Below are 23,660 nucleotides of genomic sequence, written 5' to 3'. Positions count from 1 at the left end.
GCGACACGCACCTCTGGGTGCCTGGCAAATATCTCAACTTGGATGTCGGCCCACCACATCAAGCTTAACCTCGACAAGACGGAACTGCTCTTCCTCCCAGGGAAGGCCTGCCTGCTCAAAGACCTCTACATCACTGGTCACAACTCCACAGTGTCTCCCTCCCAGAGTGCAAAGAACCTTGGCATGACCCTGGACAACACCCTGACATTCTCTGCAAACATCAACCAGTGACCTGCTCCTGCAGGTTCATGCTCTACAACATCTGTAGAGTATGGTCCTACCTCACACAGGAAGCGGCGCAGGTCCTAATCCAGGCACTTGTCCTCTCCCGTCTGGACTACCGCAACTCGCTGTTGACTGGGCTCCCCGCTTTTGCCAGCAAACCCCTGCAATTTATCCAGAATGCATTAGCCCACCTGTTTTTCAACCTTCCCTTTCAAGTTCTCTCATGTTAACCTGCTCCTCCACACACTCCACTGGCTTGCAGTTGAAGCTTGCATCCACTAAAACACCATGGTGCTTACCTATGGAATAGTAAGAGAAACTGCCCCTCCCTACCTTCAGGCTATGCTCAAACCCTACACCCCAACCCGAGCACTCCGTAGTGCCACCTCAGGTCTCTTGGCCCTCCCACCCCTACAGAAGGTCCGCTCCTGCTCAGCCCAGTCAAAGCTCTTCTCTGTCCTGGCAACCCAATGGTGGAATCAGCTTCCTCCTGAAGCTAGGACAGCAGAGGCCCTACCCATCTTCAGAGAACATCTGAAACCCTACCTCTTCAAACAGTATCTTAAATTATCCTCACCTCAACCCCCTCCCCCCAAAAATAAATAAAAAAGAACACTTAACCAGCACTTGCACTTGACACGCCCCCCCCCCCCCCCCCCTTCTAGCTTTGATTCTACTGACAGCTACGTTATTGAACAAAAATGTACTTTCTATGCCTGTGATATGTGGTTGTCCCACAGTACAACTGAAGTCCCTCAGTATGAGATTGTCTGCTAAATGACTCAAATGTGTGACAAAACTGCACATTTTAAAGTGGCCTTTTACGCTCCTCAGCGCAAGGTGCATCTGTCTAATGATCATGCTGTTTAATCAGCTTCCTAATAAACCACACCTGTCAGGTAGATGGATTATCTTGGCAAAGGAGAAATGCTTTCTGACAGGGATATAAACAAATTTGTACACAAACTTTGAGAGAAATAAGCATTTGTGGGATTTCTTTATTTCAGCTTGTGAAACATGGGACCAACACTTTACATGTTGCGTTTGTATTTTAGTTCAGTGTAAAATGTACTGTAGTTTTTGTATAGTGGCAAGGACAATAATGCCAGATCATTGTATTTCTCAGTATCTTTGTAAGGGAAATAGCCGAACTCTCTCCTCAACAAATATAACCAATAGATTTATACAGTGAGCCTGTATAGGTGTTCCTCCTACTGCACGTTGTACTACAGCACAATTCATCTAAGCCTATTCCTATCCTATAAACGGGGTCAACCATGGTATCAAGAGTATAGGAAAGTTATTTCAATGACTCGGTGCAGAGAGGTAAACGCCTGAGGGTTTGGACTCGATTCATCATAGTCCCAAGGTAAAAAAAAAAGGTAAAAATACTTCACCCTCCCTAAAGAAAATGACGAGGTTGGTCGGAGTTTGCTTATCAATATCTTGAGAGATCTATTGCCCCTCTTATCTTAAATGAATGCTGGTTTAGCCGCTACTCAATGGCGTGTGTTTTCTAAATCCTGTCTGTTTAACATGAACAACATCCCATGCCAAAAAACATTTAGGTATTCTGAAAACAAGCTAGTGGAGGAATCCTGGCCATGTTTCAGGAAAAGAAGGTCAACTTCAAACAGGCAATCACAGGCAGGTTCTGTGAAACACTATGCAAGTCTGAGAAAAAGGAGCTACAGTATTGAAAGGATCAGTCCATAAGCTGTCAACTCTACTGTTTTTTTTGAAGATACTAATTAAAAACTTCAAGCGCTGTGATTTTACAACTTCTTTTCAGTGAGCACTTCAATTGAACCGTGTGTTTTTCACACAAACACAATACAGGAAGCCTCCACTTCTGGGAAAAAATGTGTCTGTGGTGCAAAAACATAATTTTATATTAATTTGTTTCAGGCTTGCTAGAATAATGAAAGTACTGTAGCTCAAAGGACTCTGCATTTCACAAACAATATATATGTTTTGCAGATTCCACAAATGTGTTTTTGTTTCTTTAACACTTTCCAAACCAGTCTTATCCCTCTTCAGACAATGCTTAATAATTAAGTGAGGAAAGGCCTGTTTCAATTACCACTGTGTAGTCGTAGCGTACCTTACCTTTAGCCAATCTTTTCTGATGCTTATGGTTTGTCATCTAGCCCCCTGTTTGTCATCTAGCCTAGCGTAGCTCATACTGCTTCTCTCAGCGCTTTACAGCAGCAGCAAGGTCATTGCCATTACTCCCCCCAGCCTCTCAGATGTGTGCTGGAACAGGAGGGGCACAGTCTTGGACAATGCAAGGTCATTTTCAGCTGCTGTTGATGACCATATTTTATCTCTAATATGGACTCTCATGAAGATGATGGTTGTCAGGAAGAAAAAGCCTCGCATTAACGATGGTGAAATATTGGCGCGCTTTGGGTGATTTGTTTCTCAGCAACGCATTACAGCACTGCAGTTATTGCTGATTGGGTTTTGATGACTGATAGAGCGTTGAGATTCTTGGCCCAGCCTAAGTCCGTCTTTGTACCTGTCAACATCACGACTCCCGAGGTGCTTCACGGAAACATGTTTAGTGATATCATCACCCGCGCGCCTATGATTCAATCATTTTTATTTAATACCTCTGTGGTGAACTATGAAGATACCAGCTGTGAAATGTTATTGATAAAAATGTTTATGGATGAAGAGCTGATTTACGCGCACATGTTTATTTTGTCTCATAACCACCTACATCTATACAACCTATATCATGCATCTCTTGTTGTTCTCTGTTCAAGTTATACGAGTCGACTTGATGCTCAAGGTGGGATATACAGTTAGATTAACCCTATACCTGGAAGTCTGCAGGGTTCAAAGCTCTCATCCCAGAGCTGAGCCCACATCCCTGAGCTGTCATGACGGCAACTCAAGGTGAGAGCTTTTTGAAGGAAATGTAGGTTAAATACACAGAGGAGCGGATCTTTTAACGTTTACCCAGGAGGGGAGCTGCTATTTGATCTCCACTCTGTTGCATAAACAACAGGAGAGAGAGCCTTGAATAATCCATGTTTGTTTCAGGAAAGCACATTTCTCCTAACATCCCACTGCTGACTTGGCTGTAATCAGCTGTAATGAGAAAAGAGATTGGAGATTCTCTCAGAGTAACTATCTAGTTATCGGAGTCCTCTTGCATTCGCATGTTTTTAATGGACAATAAACCGTGTGTATAAGTGTTTAAAATAATGAGAAAATACATGACTGATTCTAGTGCAAAATAGTTTTTTGTTTTGCAATGTCTAGATTCTTTGTAAAAAGTCGGAAATAGCCTCCCGGGTGGCGCAGTGGTTAAGGGCGCTGTACTGCAGCGCCAGCTATGCCACCAGAGACTCTGGGTTCGCGCCCAGGCTCTGTCGTAACCGGCCGCGACCGGGAGTTCCGTGGGGCGACGCACAATTGGCCGGGTTAGGGAGGGTTTGGCCGGTAGGGAAATCCTTGTCTCATCGCGCACCAGCGACTCCTGTGGCGGGCCGGGCGCAGTGCGCGCTAACCAAGGTTGCCAGATGCACAGTGTTTCCTCCGACACATTGGTGTGGCTGGCTTCCGGGTTGGATGGCGCTGTGTTAAGAAGCAGTGCGGCTTGGTTGGGTTGTGCAACTCCCATACGGGAGTTGTAGCGATGAGACAAGATAGTAGCTACTAAAAACAATTGGATACCACGAAATTGGGGAGAGAAAAAAAGAAGTCAGAAATAGGTCGACCGGATAATCTAATCTCTTCTATATTAGGCAGACCATAGATACTTGACAGTTATACATTGAGGAACATACGGTATGTTTATTATTTTACACAGGCTGGGTGATAATGCCGAAATATATCACAATTCTTCTTATTTTTGGCCTGATTTGACAGTATTTTATGATTCTGAATAAAAGTTCTTAGTATATTTTATTAGTAGTGCATGACTCTAGGATGGCAACAAATGAATTCTTTGTGGTTTTAATGGGCTTTCTCTTCTGATTATTTTATACTCAACCAAACTAGGACAAAACTGACAGAGAAGTAAAACTGACAGAGAAGAGGTCAAATTTATAGAAATTTATAGTTTTTATTTAGCACTGTATCAAAATACCTTCTATAAAAATAAATACCGGTATGTGGCTCCACGCCAGTATACCTAAAAATATGATATATCACCCACCCTACAGGCTAGCACAGATATGGGGGCTTAAGACTTCCACCTACTCTATGAGAAGCATGGATTTAGTCCCCAGCTGGGAGTAAGACCAGTATTCTTGGGTTCTTAGTAGGGTATATTTCTCTCCAGTCTGACCTGGCATTCCTGTTCATATTAGTCAGATTGCAAGTTAGCTCGGCTGTTTTGATGCTGGCTTGGCTGATAGGATGCTCGGTGGACCCAGAAGATGGGATGGGGGATACAGATTGACTCTCCTTTATGGTACCCATGCTGAACTGACTGGCTCCAACAGCTGTTGCTTTTTGTTCCAGTCTACTTGTATAAACACAGCAGCAGCAAGCCTACACATGCTGTCATTCATTATGATGATGTTCAGGCTCAGACTGAACATAAGATCCCCATTTGCAACAACTCTCCTAGGGTTAGTTATTTCATGCCACTTGCTAATGCAATAAGCGATACCTGGATTCTGAACCTGCTTTACAGAGTGATTCTGCTTTTTTCAATCCCATTTGCAGACAGTCTGTAATGTTTCATGACCACGTGTTATAAAGGGAGTCTCTTCTGTCTAATTCAGCTGTTTTCAGACAGCTGCTGTGTATGTGTGTGTATGTATATATATATATATATATATATGTGTGTGTGTGTGTGTGTGTGTGTGTGTGTGTGTGTGTGTGTGTGTGTGTATATATGTGTGTGTGTGTGTGTGTGTGTGTGTATGTATATATATATATATATATAATGTGTGTGTGTATATATATATATATATATATATATATATATATGTGTGTGTGTATATGTGTATATATATATATATATATATATATGTGTATATATGTGTGTATATATATATATGTGTATATATATATATAGTTGAAGTCGGAAGTTTACATACACTTAGGTTGGAGTCATTTAAAACTCGTTTTTCAACCACTCTACAAATTTCTTGTTAACAAACTATAGTTTTGGCAAGTCGGTTAGGACATCTATTTTGTGCATGACACAAGTCATTTTTTTTGCCAGTTTACTGGCTAACGTTAGTATTCAGCTAACCACGGTTGATGGTCATCAGCTATCCTTTAGCTCGAAAAGCTATTGCCCATTTTGTACAACACGAATCAGACCAGAACATACCGGACCTATTTTTCTCTCCATATCCCCGGATTTCAACCGAAAGCTCTGGACATTTACACCTGAATCTCGCAGCTAGCTAGTTGCTATCCGTGTGACTATTGGCTTACGTCGATCCCGGAGCAAACATCAATTATTCCGGAGCTAACTTAGCCAGCTGAAGAGTTCCATCAGCCACTCCTGGGCTACAATCACCTATCCGGACCCGTTTTACTGCCGATGCGGAGCCCTACCGGGCCTTCACGACTGGACTACCGGCGTTATCTGCCCGAGGGAGTTATCCAACTGGCCCCTCGGTCGCGACGTTACCTGAATGCCCATCTGCGGCCCGCTAATCGTTAGCTGTCTTATCGGCTGCTATCTGAATAGGTCTATTCTGACATTTTTTCTTGGGTCACTAGAACTATATCTATTTTGCCAATTGGATTGATCCCCTCTCCCACACAGAACCCCACTAATCTACCCTTCGGAAACGCACGAGGTGGCTAAAAACAGACCTCCATCCTATGCTAGCTTGCAACCGATGGCCCGGCTAGCTGTCTGAATCGCCGTGACCCCAACCAACCTCACTACTCACTGGACCCTTATGATCACTCGACTAAGCATGCCTCTCCTTAATGTAAATATGCCTTGACCATTGCTGTTCTGGTTAGTGTTTATTGGCTTATTTCACCATAGAGCCTCTAGCCCTGCTCATTATACCTTATCCAACCTTTCAGTTCCACCACCCACACATGCGATGACATCACCTGGTTTCAATGATGTTTCTAGGGACAATATCTTTCTCATCATCACTCAATACCTAGGTTTACCTCCACTGTATTCTCATCGTACCATACTTTTGTCTGTACATTATACCTTGAAGCTATTTTATCGCCCCCAGAAACCTCCTTTTACTCTCTGTTCCAGACGACCAATTCTCATAGCTTTTAGCCGTACCCTTATCCTACTCCTCCTCTGTTCCTCTAGTGATGTGGAGGTTAACCCAGGCCCTGCAGTGCCTAGCTCCACTCCTATTCCCCAGGCGCTCTCTTGATGACTTCTGTAACCGTAATAGCCTTGGTTTCATGCATGTTGACATTAGAAGCCTCCTCCCTAAGTTTGTTTTATTCACTGCTTTAGCACACTCTGCCAAGCCGGATGTTCTAGCCATGTCTGAATCCTGGCTTAGGAAGACCACCAAAAATGTGAAATGTTGATCCCTAACTACAACATTTTCAGACAAGATAGAACAGCCAAAGGGGGCAGTGTTAGCCTGCAGAGTTCTGTCCTACTATCCAGGTCTGTACCCAAAGAATTTGAACTTCTACTTTTAAAAATCCACCTCTCTTCAAACAAGTCTCTCGCCGTTGCTGCCTGCTATAGACCACCCTCTGCCCCCAGCTGTGCTCGGGACACCATATGTGAACTGATTGCCCCCCATCTATCTTCAGAGCTCGTGCTGCTAGGCGACCTAAACTGCAACATGCTTAACACCCCAGCCAACCTACAATCTAAGCGTGGTGCCCTCAATCTCACACAAATGATCAATGAACCTACCAGGTACCACCCCAAAGCCGTAAACACTGGCACCCTCATAGATATCATCCTAACCAACTTGCCCTCTAAATACACCTCTGCTGTTTTCAACCAAGATCTCAGCGATCATTGCCTGCATCCGTAATGGGTCAGCGGTCAAACGACCTCCACTCATCACTGTCAAACGCTCCCTGAAACACTTCAGCGAGCAGGCCTTTCTAATCGACCTGGCCGGCGTATCCTGGAAGTATATTGATCTCATCCCGCCAGTAGAGGATGCCTGGTTAAACTTCCTCACCATCTTAAATAAGCATGCCCCATTCAAGAAATTTAGAACCAGGAACATATATAGCCCTTGGTTCTCTCCAGACCTGACTGCCCTTAACCAACACAAAAACACCCTATGGCGTTCTGCATTAGCATCGAACAGCCCCCGTGATATGCAACTTTTCAGGGAAGCTAGAAATCTATATACACAGGCAGTTAGAAAAGACAAGGCTAGCTTTTTCAAGCAGAAATTTGCTTCCTGCAACACAAACTCAAAGTTCTGGGACACTGTAAAGTCCATGGAGAATAAGAACACCTCCTCCCAGCTGCCCACTGCACTGAAGATAGGAAACACTGTCACCACTATAATCGGATTATAATTGAGAATTACAATAAGAATTTTTCTATGGCTGGCCATGCTTTCCACCTGGCTACCCCTACCCCGATCAACAGCACTGCACCCCCTACAGCAACTCGTCCAAACCTTCCCCATTTCTCCTTCTTCTTAAATCCAGTCAGCTGATGTTCTGAAAGAGCTGCAAAATCTGGACCCCTACAAATCAGCTGGGCTAGACAATCTGGACCCTTTCCAAAAATGATCTGCTGAAATTGTTGCCACCCCTATTACTAGCCTGTTCAACCTCTCTTTCGTGTCGTCTGAGATTCCCAAAGATTGGAAAGACGTGGACAACTACAAATACCTAGGTGTCTGGTTAGACTGTGAACTCTCCTTCCAGACTCACATCAAACATCTCCAATCCAAAGTTAAATCTAGAATTGGCTTCCTATTTCGCAACAAAGCATCCTTCACTCATGCTGCCAAACATACTCTTGTAAAACTGACCATCCTACCAATCCTTGACTTCGGCGATGTCATTTACAAAATAGCCTCCAATACCCTACTCAATAAATTGGATGCAGTCTAGCACAGTGCCATCCATTTTGTCACCAAAGCCCCATATACTACCCACCACTGCAACCTGTACGCTCTTGTTGGCTGGCCCTCGCTTCATACTCGTTGCCAAACCCACTGGCTCCAGGTCATCTACATATACATCATGGGAAAATCAAAAGAAATCAGCCAAGACCTCAGAAAAAAAAATTGTAGACCTCCACAAGTCTGATTCAACCCTGAACTCATTTTACTGTGGATATAGATACTTTTGTACCTGTTTCCTCCAGAATCTTCACACGGTCCTTTGTTGTTCTGGGATTGATTTGCACTGTTCGCACCAAAGTACGTTCATCTCTAGGAGACAGACCACGTCTCTTTCCTGAGCGGTATGACGGCTGCATGGTCCCATGGTGTTTATACTTGTGTACTATTGTTTGTAAAGATGAATGTGGTACCTTCAGGCATTTGGAAATTGCTCCCAAGGATGAACCAGACTTTTTCTGAGGTCTTGGCTTATTTCTTTTGAGTTTCACATGATGTCAAGCAAAGAGGCACTGAGTTTGAAGGTAGGCCTTGAAATACATCCACAGGTACACCTCCAATTGACACAAATTATGTCAATTAGCCTATCAGAAGCTTCTAAAGCCATGCCATCATTTTCTGGAATTGTCCAAGCTGTTAAAAGGCACAGTCAACTTAGTGTATGTAAACTTCTGACCCACTGGAATTGTGATTACAGTGAATTATAAGTGAAATAATCTGTCTGTAAACAATTGTTGGGAAAAATGACTTGTGTCATGCACAAAGTAGATGTCCTAACTGACTTGCCAAAACTATAGTTTGTTTACAATACATTTTTGGAGTGGTTGAAAATGAGTTTTAATGACTCCAACATAAGTGTATGTAAACTACCGACTTCAACATTTGTGTGTGTGTGTGTGTGTGTGTAGATAGACATCTATTTAGGGGCTATAGGAACACTGAACAGCCTGACTGCAACCCTGCCTATGCACAGTACAACCCATACCATCCCCAACTGTTTAGGGGCTATAGGAACACTGAACAGCCTGACTGCAACCCTGCCTATGCGCAGTACAACCCATACCATCCCCAACTGTTTAGGGGCTATAGGAACACTGAACAGCCTGACTGCAACCCTGCCTATGCACAGTACAACCCATACCATCCCCAACTGTTTAGGGGCTATAGGAACACTGAACAGCCTGACTGCAACCCTGCCTATGCGCAGTACAACCCATACCATCCCCAACTGTTTAGGGGCTATAGGAACACTGAACAGCCTGACTGCAACCCTGCCTATGCACAGTACAACCCATACCATCCCCAACTGTTTAGGGGCTATAGGAACACTGAACAGCCTGACTGCAACCCTGCCTATGCACAGTACAACCCATACCATCCCCAACTGTTTAGGGGCTATAGGAACACTGAACAGCCTGACTGCAACCCTGCCTATGCGCAGTACAACCCATACCATCCCCAACTGTTTAGGGGCTATAGGAACACTGAACAGCCTGACTGCAACACTGCCTATGCGCAGTACAACCCATACCATCCCCAACTGTTTAGGGGCTATAGGAACACTGAACAGCCTGACTGCAACCCTGCCTATGCGCAGTACAACCCATACCATCCCCAACTGTTTAGGGGCTATAGGAACACTGAACAGCCTGACTGCAACCCTGCCTATGCGCAGTACAACCCATACCATCCCCAACTGTTTAGGGGCTATAGGAACACTGAACAGCCTGACTGCGACCCTGCCTATGCACAGTACAACCCATACCATCCCCAACTGTTTAGGGGCTATAGGAACACTGAACAGCCTGACTGCAACACTGCCTATGCGCAGTACAACCCATACCATCCCCAACTGTTTAGGGGCTATAGGAACACTGAACAGCCTGACTGCAACACTGCCTATGCGCAGTACAACCCATACCATCCCCAACTGTTCTCACACCCAAACACACACACACGATTGAATAAAGGCGTGTTGCTTCCACAAAATAGTTTTATTATTAAAAATTATAACTAGCCTACTTGCACAAGCACATTGAGACAACAGTCACCAGAACACTGAACTGTTGATAATCCTCTGGCAAATTTAAGAAGTGCATCCACAAAAATAAGCTGCAATTATCAAAATGATAACTCTTGTATTGGTTTCTGCTGGAGAGTGGCAACTGTTTAGACATCTAGAGGCTGTTCTTTGTTCCCAGGCAATTTGAAGCTAATGAAATGGTGCGCTGGCTGATGAACAGGCTGCACATCTATATAACGAAACAAACCTCCAGCTCACATTGACCGGCTCAAATCGTATCAGACAGAAATGGCTTTACTGTTTTTCAGACTGCCAGTTGTGTTATGTACACTTGAACCGGTCCAGAGGACGTTGCAATGCTCAGCCACTTGAAACAAACTGCTGTCAAACAAGGTAACACAAGCAAAGGTGCAATTGAGTAGTGAAGAAGATAGTGTAAGACATTAGAACAAAATAGGAAAGCATGTTAGCTTGCCAGAAAAATGTTTTTATAATTAGGTCCACAAATATCCTAGACAAATGTGTACAGTTATCTGCAGAGTTGTAATGAGGAAATCCTGAAGCATGATTTAAACATTACAAAAACAATAACGTGTGCAAGCCTTTCCCGATTTTAAAGTCAAATTGTTTATGCCTCTGGAATTGTGTGCTTTGGAATAATAAGGTTGAAAAGCCAACGCTGGAAAGCTGCATCCTACTGTAAACGATTGCCTAGTTTACTCAACTTAGTCTTGCACAACAAACAATGAATCCATAAAACATTTGCGAATATAGAATTTATATACAAACACGTACAATAAAAAGTAAACCGCATGAAGTACAACACTGGATCAAACTTGACATGAGTCGATTTGGCACTTTCTCAAACACATACAGTACCAGTCAAAAGTTTGGACACCTACTCATTCAAGGGTTTTTCTTTATTTGTACTATTTTCTTCAAAACTATGAAATAACACATATGGAATCATGTAGTAACCAGAAAAGTGTGAAACAAATTATTTTAAGTAGCCATCCTTTGCCTTGATGACAGCTTTGCACATGCTTGGCATTCTCTCAACCAGCTTCATGAGGTAGTCGCCTGGAATGCATTTCAATTAACAGGCGTGGCTTATTAAAAGTTAATTTGTGAAATTTCTTCTTAATGTATTTGAGCCAGTCAGTTGTTGTGACAAGGTAGGGGTGGTATACAGAAGATAGCCCTATTTGGTAAAAGACCAAGTCCATATTTTGGCAAGAACAGCTCAAATAAGCAAAGAGAAATGACAGTCCATCATTACATGAAGGTCAGTCAATACATAAAATGTCAAGAACTTTGAAGGTTTCTTCCAAGTGCAGTCGCAAAAACCTCCCTCTCGTGAGGACCGCCACAGGAAAAGAAGACCCAGAGTTACCTCTGCTGCAGAGGATAAGTTCATTAGGGGCGGCAGGTAGCCTAGTGGTTAGAGCGTTGGACTTGTAACTGAAAGGTTGCATGATCGAATCCCCGAGCTGACAAGGTAAAAATCTGTCTTTCTGCCCCTGAACAAGGCAGTTAACCCACTGTTCCTAGGCCGTCATTGAAAATAAGAATTTGTTGTTAACTGACTTGCCTAGTTAAATTAAGGTAAAATAAATCAAACATTTAGAGTTACCAGCCTCAGAAATTGCAGCCCAAATAAATGCTTCACAGAGTTCAAGTAACAGACATCTCAACATCAACTGTTCATCAGACTTGATTTGAAACCACTACTAAAGGACACCAATAAGAAGAATAAACTTGCTTGGGCCAAGAAACACAAGCAATGGACATCAGACCAGTGGAAATATGTTCTTTGGTCTGATGAGTCAAATTTGAGATTTTTGGTTCCAACTGCCGTGTCTTTGTGAGACGTGGATGATCTCCACATGTGTGGTTCCCACCGTGAAGCGTGGAGGAGTGATGGTGTGGGGTGCTTTGCTGGTGACACTGTCTGTAATTTATTTAGAATTCAAGGCACACTTAACCAGCATGGGTACCATAGCATTCTGCAGCGATACACCTTACCATCTGATTTGCACTTAGTCCTGCTATCATTTGTTTTTTAACAGGACAATGACCCAAAACACACCTCCAGGCTGTGTAAGGGCTATTTGACCAAGGAGAGTGAATGTACTGTATCAGATGACCTGGCCTCCACAATCACCCAACCTCAACCCAATTGAGATGGTTTGGGATGAATTGGACCACAGAGTTAAGGAAAAGCAGCCAACAAGTGCTCAGCATACGTGGGAACTCCTTCAAGACTGTTGGAAAAGCATTCCTCATGAAGCTGGTTGAGAGAATGCCAAGAGTGTGCAAAGCTCTCATCAAGGCAAAGGGTGGCTACTTTAAAGAATCTCAAATATAAAATATATTTTGATTTGTTACACTTTTTGTGGTTACTACATGATTCCATATGTGTTATTTAATAGTTTTGATGTCTTAACTCATATTCTACAATGTAGAAAATTTTAAAGAAAAACCCCCAGAATACTTAGGTGTGTCAACTTTTGATAGGCACTGTATGTGTTGTATGTGTTCAGTTTGTTAACGAGGGCACATTCACATTCTTGTCTTCATTTATTGCATTCGTAAGGTCTGGCAGGGGTTGGGGAAGTGTGTTATTGTACTGTACGGATGCCCGTCCGGTCCCCTCTGCTCTATCCCTGGCATGTTGCTTGGGGTGTGAAACCTGCCCCTTCCGGGCTTCCAGGCCCTAAAGTGATGCCTGTGGCGATGCCCCCGTTGTGCAGGCAGCCGCCTGAAGGTGTCGAGCTGGGCTTAGCCATCTGCTCTCCCCATAGGAAACAATGTGTGAGAGAATGAGAGGGCCACTGCCGGGGCCTGTCACCAGAGCAGCCATTTCAGGCCGGAGACAACCTACCTCCCTCTCCTCTCAGCCGTGTTAGACACACATGAGAATGTGACTGTGTTAATGTGCAATAGCACCCTTGACATATGAGTAGGCAGCAGGGGTGGTGTGTCAGTGTGTGTGTTGGCCAGCATGCTCTCAACATGCAAAAGTGTTCCCTGTCAGTCAAAGAGAAAGTCCACGTGACTTCAGTAAAAGGGGGATATAGGTAGAGAGAAGTGGTAAAATAGATATTGACAGGAAGGAAAGAACAGAATGGCACAGAACGTCCTTGAACTTCAGCTGAAGGGTCTCCTGCAGGTATTACATGGTAGCATATGCACTGCTGACGGACTTGGTAAGCAAGTCACATGTGGAGGAATGACTCAAACCATTTCTGGATTTGGAGGCAAATCTGCCACACCACTGCAGTCAACCATGACCCTTCAAAGCCTCTCTCTATGCCATCATACAATTCCAATAATCAGCCAGATTTGTCACAACACAGCCATTTTCCCCATCAACCCTAATTGCACGTGAAAGACACTAAGGAAGGACAACAAAAAGAGAGCAGTTCCCAGACAGACCTGGGTGTAACAGTGGCTTGGTGCCTCATGTCACTGGGCTAATAAAGGGGATTAGAGGAGCAGCTCTGTGTGTGTTGAGGTTCTGCACAAGGCTTATGGGGCCATGCAGAGGGAGAGAGAGATGCCCCCCTACCCAACCTCAAAGCACTGGTGGACACAAACACACCCCAGACAATGAAGACATTAGGGCACAGGATTCCGTTTCCATGGCAGTGAGGAGGCGGACAGCAGGATGAAAAGCACATGCAGCCCAGTGTGTCAAAAAGGTACATGTATATTTCTGTGTGTTTCTGAGCATGTGTTTGGGTTTCTGTATCTGTGTGTATGTGTGGGGTTTTGTATCTGTGTGTGGGTGTTTGTACTCTATGTGGGTGTGAACTGTATGTATGTGGGGGTGTGTGTTCATTTTGTATGCCTAATGCATGAAATCAGTAGCGTGTAGCCTAGCCCAAGAAGGCAGCTTGTTTTGGGAGCTAAATGGGAAAGCAACAAACATGTCAGACTTTCCACTCTGCTGGAGGGGGAGGCTCTCTCTCTCTCTCGCTCCGTTTCTCCCTCTCTGTGTGTCTCTACCTGCAGGGTGAGATCCAGGGGTGGGTTTGTCTACAGTTCTGTTCCATAGCCCAGCACCCTACTTACTCATCCTGACAGTCCTCTTTTGAACAATTTCCCCGGGAAGGATAATGTACTACGTCTTTTTAGGCACAGGCATTGTGTTTGGTTACACTACGTACGTCTCATTCTCTACCAGGCAGGCATTCCTCTGCATTATACACAGACAGGCTCCAGACAGCATGCTTAGGCAAAATATCAATGTCTATTCGCTACCAAAAATAAGACAATTTATTAAATCAGTTCCAACAACTACCATATCTTGTGGATGGTTGAAAACTACAATGGCTGGCTAATGAAAAGGGAATTCCACGTACTGTTATTGCCTCTTTGAGACAATAATATCAATATTGACGACTTAGCAAACTAAATGAATGCTTATCAATTCAAACCTTTGGCGAGGAAAAGGAAAGGAACAGGAGGCTTGCTATCAGCTAACCCATTCCCCCGGGAACGCGTGTGATTTACTGATGATCGCTGGGGTATCTGCATTTGTTCAGCTGCGGCTCCCCTCCCATTCTGCAGCGCCTTCCTTCGTCCTCCGGCTGCGCTGCTTTTCACATTCACCATCCGTCTGTCTGTTCCAAGGAGCTGCTCAGGGAATACCTCCACTGCTTGTGCTCATAGAACAGAAAGCAAAGAAAGAGGGGAGAGAGAGAGCTACAATGGGGGGGGGGGGAGAAAAAACCCACCCTCAAAGTCCTTCCCCCTCCTCTCTCATCTCCTCCTCTTTAAGAGCTTGGTTGGTTGGTGAACTACATGTAAGAGGCAGCGGTTTTCCCAAACTGCCTAACAGTAGCGCATGGCGTGCAGTGTTGCTTTAGCCTACACATAGTCCTGCAGACTGTAGCCTGTTTTATTGTCTAGTGGGGAGAGGGAGCAGTACTGGTGCTGGAGCTGGTCCTGCTGCTGTTGCTGTAGGAGGTGCTGTTGCTGCTGCAGTAAGAGTTTATCAGGGGGCGGCAGCAAGATCATGTCCTGGTGGCCGGGCCTCTTCCCCGAGCACGACACGCAGAAGATGGACCCCCCCACAAAGAGGAAGCCTGCCGACAGGAAGGCCACGTACACGGCGCCCCCAGGCTCAAACTTATTGCTCTCGTGCACGCTGCGGTCCAGGAAGTTAGTGATGACCTCTTTGGTGAACCAGGAAGCAGGCACCAGGCACAGGAAGCCGGCGGCGATGAAGCAGCCCCCGCTGGCGATGGCCGCGTGCCTCTTGGCGCGCCGGCCGCCCCCCCAGCGAGTACATTTGAGCCCCAGGGATGCCAGGCACAGGCCCATGGCAGCCATCACACAGGACAGCACCATGGTGGTGCGGGCAGTTTGCAGGTAGGCGGGCAGCGACAGTACCGAGTACTTCAAGGTGCAGCTGAACATGCCGGTGCTGTACCAGGTGCAGTCCATCCACAGCCCCTGCATCTGGGAGATGGCCGTGATGATGTTGGAGCCTACATCGGCGCTCACCTTCCAATTGGGCAGCAGCGTAGCCATCATGGCCCCCATGATGCCCAGCAGCGCCAGGACGAAGGCAAAGATCTGCATGCCTGTGGATGCCATTCTCCTCCTTCTGCCGTGGCCCCCTATTCCTCCAGTTACCATCCACCCAGCCCCAGCCAGGCACCTCGGCTCCTCACCCCAGACGGCTGTAGAGGATTCTGGTGCTAGAGCTGGCAGCAGCCGACGACTCAGTTCCTCAGTGCCGGCTCCAATGGACTGTAGAGGAAAGAAGACAAGAATGAGAAATTGAATTAAGCAGGTCTCTCTGTCTGTCTTTCTCTTTCCCCTCACTTACCCCACACACGCACAGACTTTTTTTTACAAGAACAAAGGAGAGCGTGAAACCGGACCAATTGGAGAGAGAGAGACCGCTCTGGCTGATTATTGGAGAAGGAGACTCAGGTTTTAGTGCGTGTGGGCATTTTCTGTTGCGCCTGCCTCTTCCTTCTGCCAGCGCCTCAACTGTTACTGGAGAGGAGAATGAGTTTCTGATATTTGCAACGCTCAATATGTGGACTTAAAGCTGCAGTGTCCTCTTCACCTCACTACAATAAGGTTACCCAACCACAGTGACTTCAACATATTAACACAAGGTAAATTCTTACATTTTGAAATAATTTTACACTGATACAATAATATAGAATTTCGTTTTTTTTTATGGTAAAAGTTTGAAATTAGACCGTTTTTTTCTCCTTTTTAAGACATTCTCAAAATTGCCAGTATTGCTTTTAATTTAAAATGTATTGATTATTCTTGCCTGCAGAAAGTGTACAAGGGCAAACAAACCATCGGTTAATTAGAATTGTTTACAATGTACAGCAAGAGAGAGCAATGTTAAGGTCCTTACCTCGGCTGGTGCAGAGCTCCTTTTTGACGCGTCAGGTTGTTCGCAGTGATTTCTGTAAACACACAAAAACACGGGGTGAGGAGGGGGCGATGAGGATTTCAGCCTTAGGGAAGCCATTCATTTCATCCATTTCCTTAGCAACAGTATATTAGAGGACATCATAGTGGTGGACCACACATGCTTGCTTGGCGCTTCTGAAGATGGGTTGCGTTGCTTCCCTTTCAGTGACGTAGAATACTCTCTCTACGTCACTTGGGTCGTGAGCAGAGCTAATACAGAATAGTGTGTGGGCCGTTAAATTCACTACGGCAAACAGTACACCAGCTTTACACTCACACCGTACCTGGTTGTGTACACTATATTTATTTGTCTATGTGCGTTACATTATAATTGAGTTGGTGTTGGCAGTGTGCACTTGTCACTCGATGCTTCATGTATGCAGCAGGTGATGAACAAGCAGACGTGTTGTCATGGACCAGCTAAGTCAAACCGCAATCAATCATGAGCCAGAGCTTCTTCATTCCAATATTGACCCATATTATTAGCTGGCTACAAGACGTTGCATCTAGCTAGCGGATTGTTTGTCATAACTAGCTAGATGGCTAGCTATTGATCTGAAACAGTGCGCATTGTTGGCTTACGTTAGCGTTACATTAATTATCTATTAACGTTAGCCTAGCTAGCTAAACTGTTCACAAATGTTTTACATTTAGCCTAATAATGTGACAGATACCCCTGTTTTCATAATGACACCGATCATGCTTCACTGGTCTTACCTCCATACTCAAATGTTTAAGCAAAATAAATGACAACTTTGGCTAACTTTACTTACCTCTAACTATTGAAACCCCAAAATAACGGAATAGTCTAAACGGGATCATTGGGACGTCCCAACTCCCTTTGAAGTTGACGTTTACAACTGGTAAGATTGGGGTTCATGTTAGGTAAAGGTTATGGTTAGTTCTAGGGTAAGGGTAGGGACGTCTCAAGTTTTTCATGGACAGCACAACCCCCAAATAACGGTCCACGAGCTGCCGAGTTTCTTTCAACCATGGGATTCGTAATAATGAACCCATTGCACCCTGCGAAGTATTGTTTAATCAACATGATCTTTACCGGTCTACCCAACACCTACAATCTCATGTCAGATATAATGAAAACAATAGGCATACAATATTACAATAATAACCATTAGAACGTTTCATAGTGGCTTCTTTTATTTATGTGGTAGGAGTACATCAACGGGTCAGAGCAACACTGTTTTGTTAACACCCCACTATGCCAAAACTGACCATCCCTAGAGCAGTTAGCATCAGCAACCACTCAACGGAAGGCTAAACTCACAGCTGCTACCCCTTGCTCATCCCTCTTCCACTATTCTGCAGAGGATGTCTAGTCTAGAATGACAAGGAGAGCGAAAAACAGACCGGGCTAAAGTACATGATAGCCTTTAACGCAGATGTGTGTTTCCATAATGTTGCTGCATGGGTAAGATAATCATAAACAGCCGAACCATGAAGGAAATCATCTCCCCTCTCTCTCCCCACCTGTAATGACTAAACAGGAGTTGAGTGGGTGATTGATTGGTTTGGTGATTGATCTGCTTGTTTAATTTGGTCCAATGGTCTACCTCCATTCCCCCCCCCCCCCCCCCCCCAAGATAGCGCTCAGAGACCATTTCTGCAGATAAGACACAATAACAGCATGCACACAGCCTCACACACACACAATACCACAGTATTACCTGACGACTTGGCGCTGCTGACCTTCAGACTTCATACTGCAGGCCGTTGTGGGTTGGTGCGGCAGGATGAGAAAGAGCCACACTCATTTCTACACAGTAGTGTGTTTGAGTGTGTTTTACCGATGAGATTCTGATTCTGGTGTTCTATGGGGAATAAAATAAATAACAGGGACGGGAGAGGGTGGCTGTGAGGAACCGCAGTTAACATGTACCCAGGGAGTGATGTGTGATGCTGTGATGTGTGAAGACATGGCAGGCTATTATAAGCATGGTCCCTTCTTTCTCACCTCGTAGCTCAGTCCTCCACAGTATAGCTCCAAGGCATGACTGGACACAGAGATGGCCCTTTCCTCAGATGTGGGATTTTATTGTTCAATTTTCATATTGTTTATTTCACGGTGTAATTGCTTTTGTGCTCATCATTTTGTAGAAAGAAGCCTTGTTATTCGGTTATGGTCAGAAGTGTCACCTGATAGGGAGTGATGGTGTTGTCAACACAATCTTGTCCCATGTATGGGCATGCCCATTTTCAACATGCAGGACATTTGTAAACTGTCACGGGGAAAACAGACATAATATGAAATTAATTCAAATGTTTTCTCTATTAGTTCAAGTTTTATGTGTTGCATGCACAAGTACAATGAAAACTTACAAGGCCTACATTTACTCCCAAGTGTACCAAGTGGTCAGACATTTTGAGTGTTTTTAAATGTCATGTAAAAACAGGGTAGACTCCATTTTGTTTGTTTGGTAGGCAAATTTTTCCCCCAGTCCTCGTCTCTCTTCTCGTGACCTTGTGGAATTCTTAATTTTTGCCTAGTGGTATTCTCTACTGTGATGTTGGAGAGTGTTCCTTGGGAAAACATCTCAGGGGACCTGAGAATGAGATGGGCATGGATCAGGAGATGTTCTTGGTTTGCCTGTGCTGTGTGCCCAGGAGCGTGGGAAGCCCTGGCAGGCAGCACAGCACAGCACAGCGCAGCAAGGCACAATGGCAGGGCCCCCTCCAACAAGATCTGCCTATAGCTTTAGATTTAGTGGTGCTGACTGCCTAGTGTCTACTCCTCCTGAGCCTGCTGATGTAATGGAGGTTGTCTTCTGAAGGTATTGTTATGATTAATGCATCTCTTTCCCCTTGGGGGAATCTTATCTTTTTTATCTTCTTTTAACTTTCTGTATTCCCCAGCTGAGTATCCCATTGTTCCTTCCTCCCCCCTCAGAACCTGCAGCAGTTACGTAAAGAGAAATGCAGGTTGCTCAGGTGGTATCGGCTAGCCACCCCGAGGGCCTGCCATCTCATCTTGGTTACGCTCGGAGGGAGATGACAAATTATTGCTCAAACACCATTGGGTAAAAGAGAAGACTCTGGGGAAAGGAGTAGAAGGTGGAAATGGGCAAGGGGACGAGGGGACTTGGAGCTACAGGGCAAACGCCAGTGTCATAGAGTCCCTGCAGAGCTCTGAGAAGGTCATACAGATGACATGTATAAGTGTTAATATACATATGTGCACGATTCCATATTATTGAGATGAATTGGGTCAGGGTCGCTGAGGGGGACAAAGGCAGAGCTGGGATTTTTCAGATGTGTATCGTGATACCTTGCCAGATATGGAGGGAAAGACTACTGCGTGTAAAAGAAAGGTTGAGTTAGTAAGATTATTTAGCATACAATATTAGTGTGCAAGAGGGAAAGTTGGTTGGTTCAAAGTCTCTGTAAATGTTTGACGTTTAAAAAAGGCAGGAGGACTAAATTAGCCACGGAGAGAGCTGGATCATTTTTCTTTATGTGGATCCTTATATAATGAGCCAATTTGGAGTAGCAAAATTCATCTAGATATCAATAGGGGTTATGATTTGCTTCTTTCCGCGCCGTTAAAAAGCATGTTCGTTACATCATGAAGTCCTATTTGCATTCCCATCATCCCAGTCTCCTCCAGCCAGGCCTCATCATACACCCTCCCACCAGCTGAAAGGAAGGGGGATGACGGATGACAGTGAGAACCAGGGAGAGATATTAATGTGGTCACAGAGGCAATAAGCCAGTCTCGGATTCCTAGTTCACCATCTCCCACTACATGCAGCCTATTTGAGCAGGAGCATTTTCAAAGCACTGGCATGCAGTGTGGAGGAGGCAGCACGTGCATTTAAGATGGAAGTTTCTTGTGTGTTAAGGTTATCAGAGGAGGATTAATGGCAGGAGGGGATATATTACAGCATAGCACCTAGTGAGGCCATGTAGCGGGCCGTTGTTCATAAATCACAAGGCAAAGTGAGTCGGACAAGCCTATTGGCTGAAACGCTCCTGCCTGTATAGTCTGAATATCGACATCCCCCTGCTCCTTTTAAATCATGAAGTGCGGAAAATAAATGGCCTAATTACTCCGGGAGAGTGAAATTAAAGCCATTCTTTTCTATTACCTCTCGAGACCAGATGGTGGTCTGATGCTGCATCACTCAGTGTGTGTGTGTGTTGCTAAAGGTACACTGCAGTACCAGGGTATGAGACTACGCCTCACCCCACCATCCTAGCATGTTTGGGTAACCAGTGGAAGAATAGATTTTCCTAATGTCAGCCCAATTGATGCCGATGAGTCAATTTCTCATGAAGGCTACTGTCACAAATACTATTTCCAGCCCCAATGTATCACAAAGCAATGCAGCGCTTCTTCTCCCTGCCCTGGAAGTCTATTGTAACTGGTGTCCAAAACCTTCTCGTCTTCCTCCAACTCAGTTTCTTAAACTGAGTTGTGAGTTATGAGAATACATCTATAATCGCACACAATTTCTTCTTAATTTGGGATGTTGGGGGACGATTTGGGTCACGGGAGGACAGTACATTTTTTAAATTCGGGTCCTGAGCTGAAAACGTTTAACCCCTGCTCTAACTTACAGTGCATCTGAAATTATACAGACCCTTTGACTTTTTTTGGGGGGGGGGATTTTGTTATTCTAAAATAGATCAAATATTTGTTTTCCCCCTCATCAATCTACACACAATACCCCATAATGAAAAAGCAAAAAGTTATTTTTTGCAAATGTATTTAAAACTGAAATCATCATTTACATAAGTATTCAGACCCTTTACTCAGTACTTTGAAGCACCTTTGGCAGCGATTACAGCCTAGAGTCTTATTGGGTATGACGCTTCAAGCTTGGCACACCTGTATTTAGAGAGTTTCTCCCATTGTTCTCTGCAGATCCTCTCAAGATCTGTCAGGTTGGATGGGGAGTGTCGCTGCACAGCTTTTTTCAGGTCTCCAGAGATATTCGATCGGGTTCAAGTCCAGGCTCTGGCTGGACCACTCAAGGACATTCAGAGACTTGTCCCGAAGCCACTCCTGCGTTGTCTTGGCTGTGTGCTTAAGATCATTGTCCTGTTGGAAGGGGAACCGTCGCCCCAGTCTGAGGTCCTGAGTGCTCTGGAGCAGGTTTTCATCAAGGATCTCTCTGTACTTTGCTCCGTTCATCTTTCCCTTGATCCTGACTAGTCTCCCAGTCCCAGCCCAAAGAGTTCAATCTTGGTTTCATCAGACCAGAGAATCTTGTTTCTCACGGTCTGAGAGTCCTTTTAGTTGCCTTTTGTCAAATTCCAAGTGGGCTTTTGTGCCGGTTACTGAAGAGTGGCTTCTGTCTGGCCACTCTACCATGAAGACCTGATTGGTGGAATGCTACAGAGATGGTTGGCCTTCTGGATGGGTTTTCCATCTCCACAGAGGAGCTCTGTCAGAGTGACCATCGGGTTCTTGGTCACCTCCCTGACCAAGGCCCTTCTCTCCCGATTGCTCAGTTTGGCCGGGCAGCCAGCTCTAGGAAGAGTCTTGTTGGTTCCAAACTTCTTCCATTTAAGAATGATGGAGGCCACTGTGTTCTTGGGGACCTCCAGATCTGTGTCTCGACACAATCCTGTCTCGGAGCGCTACGGACAATTCCTTTGACCTCATAGCTTAGTTTTTGCTCTGACATGCACTGTCAACTGTGGGACCTTATATAAACAGGTGTGTGCATTTCCAAATCATGTCCAATCAATTGAATTTACCACGGGTAGACTCCAAGTTGTAGAAACATCTCCAGGATGATTTTATATATATATATTTTTATTTAACTAGGCAAGTCAGTTAAGAACAAATTCTTATATACAATGACGGTCTACCCTGGCCAAACCCGGATGACTCTGGGTCAATTTTGCGCCACTCTATGGGACTCCCAATTACGGCCGGTTGTGATTCAGTCTGGAATCAAACCAGGGTGCACTGAGATGCAGTGCCTTAGACCGCTGCACCACTCGAGCCCTCAAATCAATGAATCAATGGAAACAGGTTGCACCTGAGCTCAATTTCGAGGTGTCTGTTTTTAATTTTTAATACATTTGCCAAAAAATCTAATAACTGTTTTTTGCTTTGTCAATATGAAGTATTGCGTGTAGATTGATGAGTCAAATGTTTCATTTAATCCATTTTAGAATTAGGCTGTAACGTAAGAACATGTGGACAAGGTTGATGGGACTGAATACTTTCCGAATGCACTGTATAGTGAAGTGAGCAGCCCAGGAGTTAGCTGTACTCTATAGTCTACAATATAGCTGGCTGCTCTGACAACTAGGCTCCAGTATAGCGGTGGTGTCCCATACCACTGCGGCAGGCAGGCAGCAACATACAGAGCTATAGATCAGATGAGATAGTAGATAGCTGTCCTGGTTTACAAGCCCAGCCAGACACTGCAGCACGCCACGGCACGGGAGGGACAGAATCTAAATGGCTCATTAGAAAGCCTCCATCACGTCCTTGGACCACTTTAGTTCTCCTCCCCCAATTATCCTGCCCCTCCCCTTCCCTAGCCCAGAATAACAAAGCAAGATCGAGTAGGGTGAGTCACAACCAACACAGACGCAGAGATGCTGCGGGAGGTTGTTCCTTGGGGCAGGTTGTCTCAACAGGAGAGCTGTGCTGTAAATGAAACGCCCCGGCACCCACATACGTGTGTGGTTTTTGTTTTCTATCCATCCACTCTGTACCATCTGCCTCATATAGTATCCTCTGTATCCCCTTTCACATACCTGTGTAAATATCTGTATGTGTCCAGACTGTATCCTTCTGGCACTGTCGTGGTGTCCTCGGCTGTATCAGGCTGCACCTCCTCTCCCCTCCCCGTGGACAGAGAAGTGAGCCGTGCTGGTCCCCAGAGTAGGTAGGTCAGTCAGTGGTCCCCTTGAGCGGCGCTCACACCAGAGAAATAAGGATATGACCAGGTGAAAGC

At 45.0% G+C, this 23,660-nt stretch overlaps 2 protein-coding genes across 5 annotated transcripts in view; one reads left to right on the top strand and one right to left on the bottom strand.

The window, feature by feature from the left end:
- Nucleotides 1-23,660, top strand: part of tfb1m (transcription factor B1, mitochondrial) — a 45,297-nt gene that overhangs the window by 17,166 nt on the left and 4,471 nt on the right. The gene's annotated exons all lie outside the window — the stretch shown is intronic.
- On the bottom strand, nucleotides 9,091-18,208 carry LOC109903943 (claudin-20-like). Its single transcript, XM_031788274.1, has 2 exons — nucleotides 16,664-18,208; nucleotides 9,091-16,032 (listed from the first exon to the last, which is right to left on the bottom strand). The coding sequence occupies exons 1-2, from the start codon at nucleotides 16,778-16,780 to the stop codon at nucleotides 15,145-15,147; spliced, it is 1,005 nt and encodes a 334-aa protein (XP_031644134.1). The 5' UTR covers nucleotides 16,781-18,208; the 3' UTR covers nucleotides 9,091-15,144.

Source organism: Oncorhynchus kisutch, linkage group LG14 (genome assembly GCF_002021735.2).
Source record: "Oncorhynchus kisutch isolate 150728-3 linkage group LG14, Okis_V2, whole genome shotgun sequence".
Taxonomy (NCBI): Eukaryota; Metazoa; Chordata; class Actinopteri; order Salmoniformes; family Salmonidae; genus Oncorhynchus; species Oncorhynchus kisutch.
Note: the sequence above shows the minus strand (reverse complement) of the source record. Positions and strands in the feature narration are given on the sequence as shown.

Excerpts from the sequence above, each read along its gene's own strand:
- LOC109903943 (XM_031788274.1), bottom strand. The coding sequence starts at position 16,780 with ATGGCTTCCCTAAGGCTGAAATCCTCATCGCCCCCTCCTCACCCCGTG. Across the intron at positions 16,033-16,663 it reads GGAGCTCTGCACCAGCCGAG|TCCATTGGAGCCGGCACTGA; the intron begins GTAAGGACCTTA and ends TTTCCTCTACAG.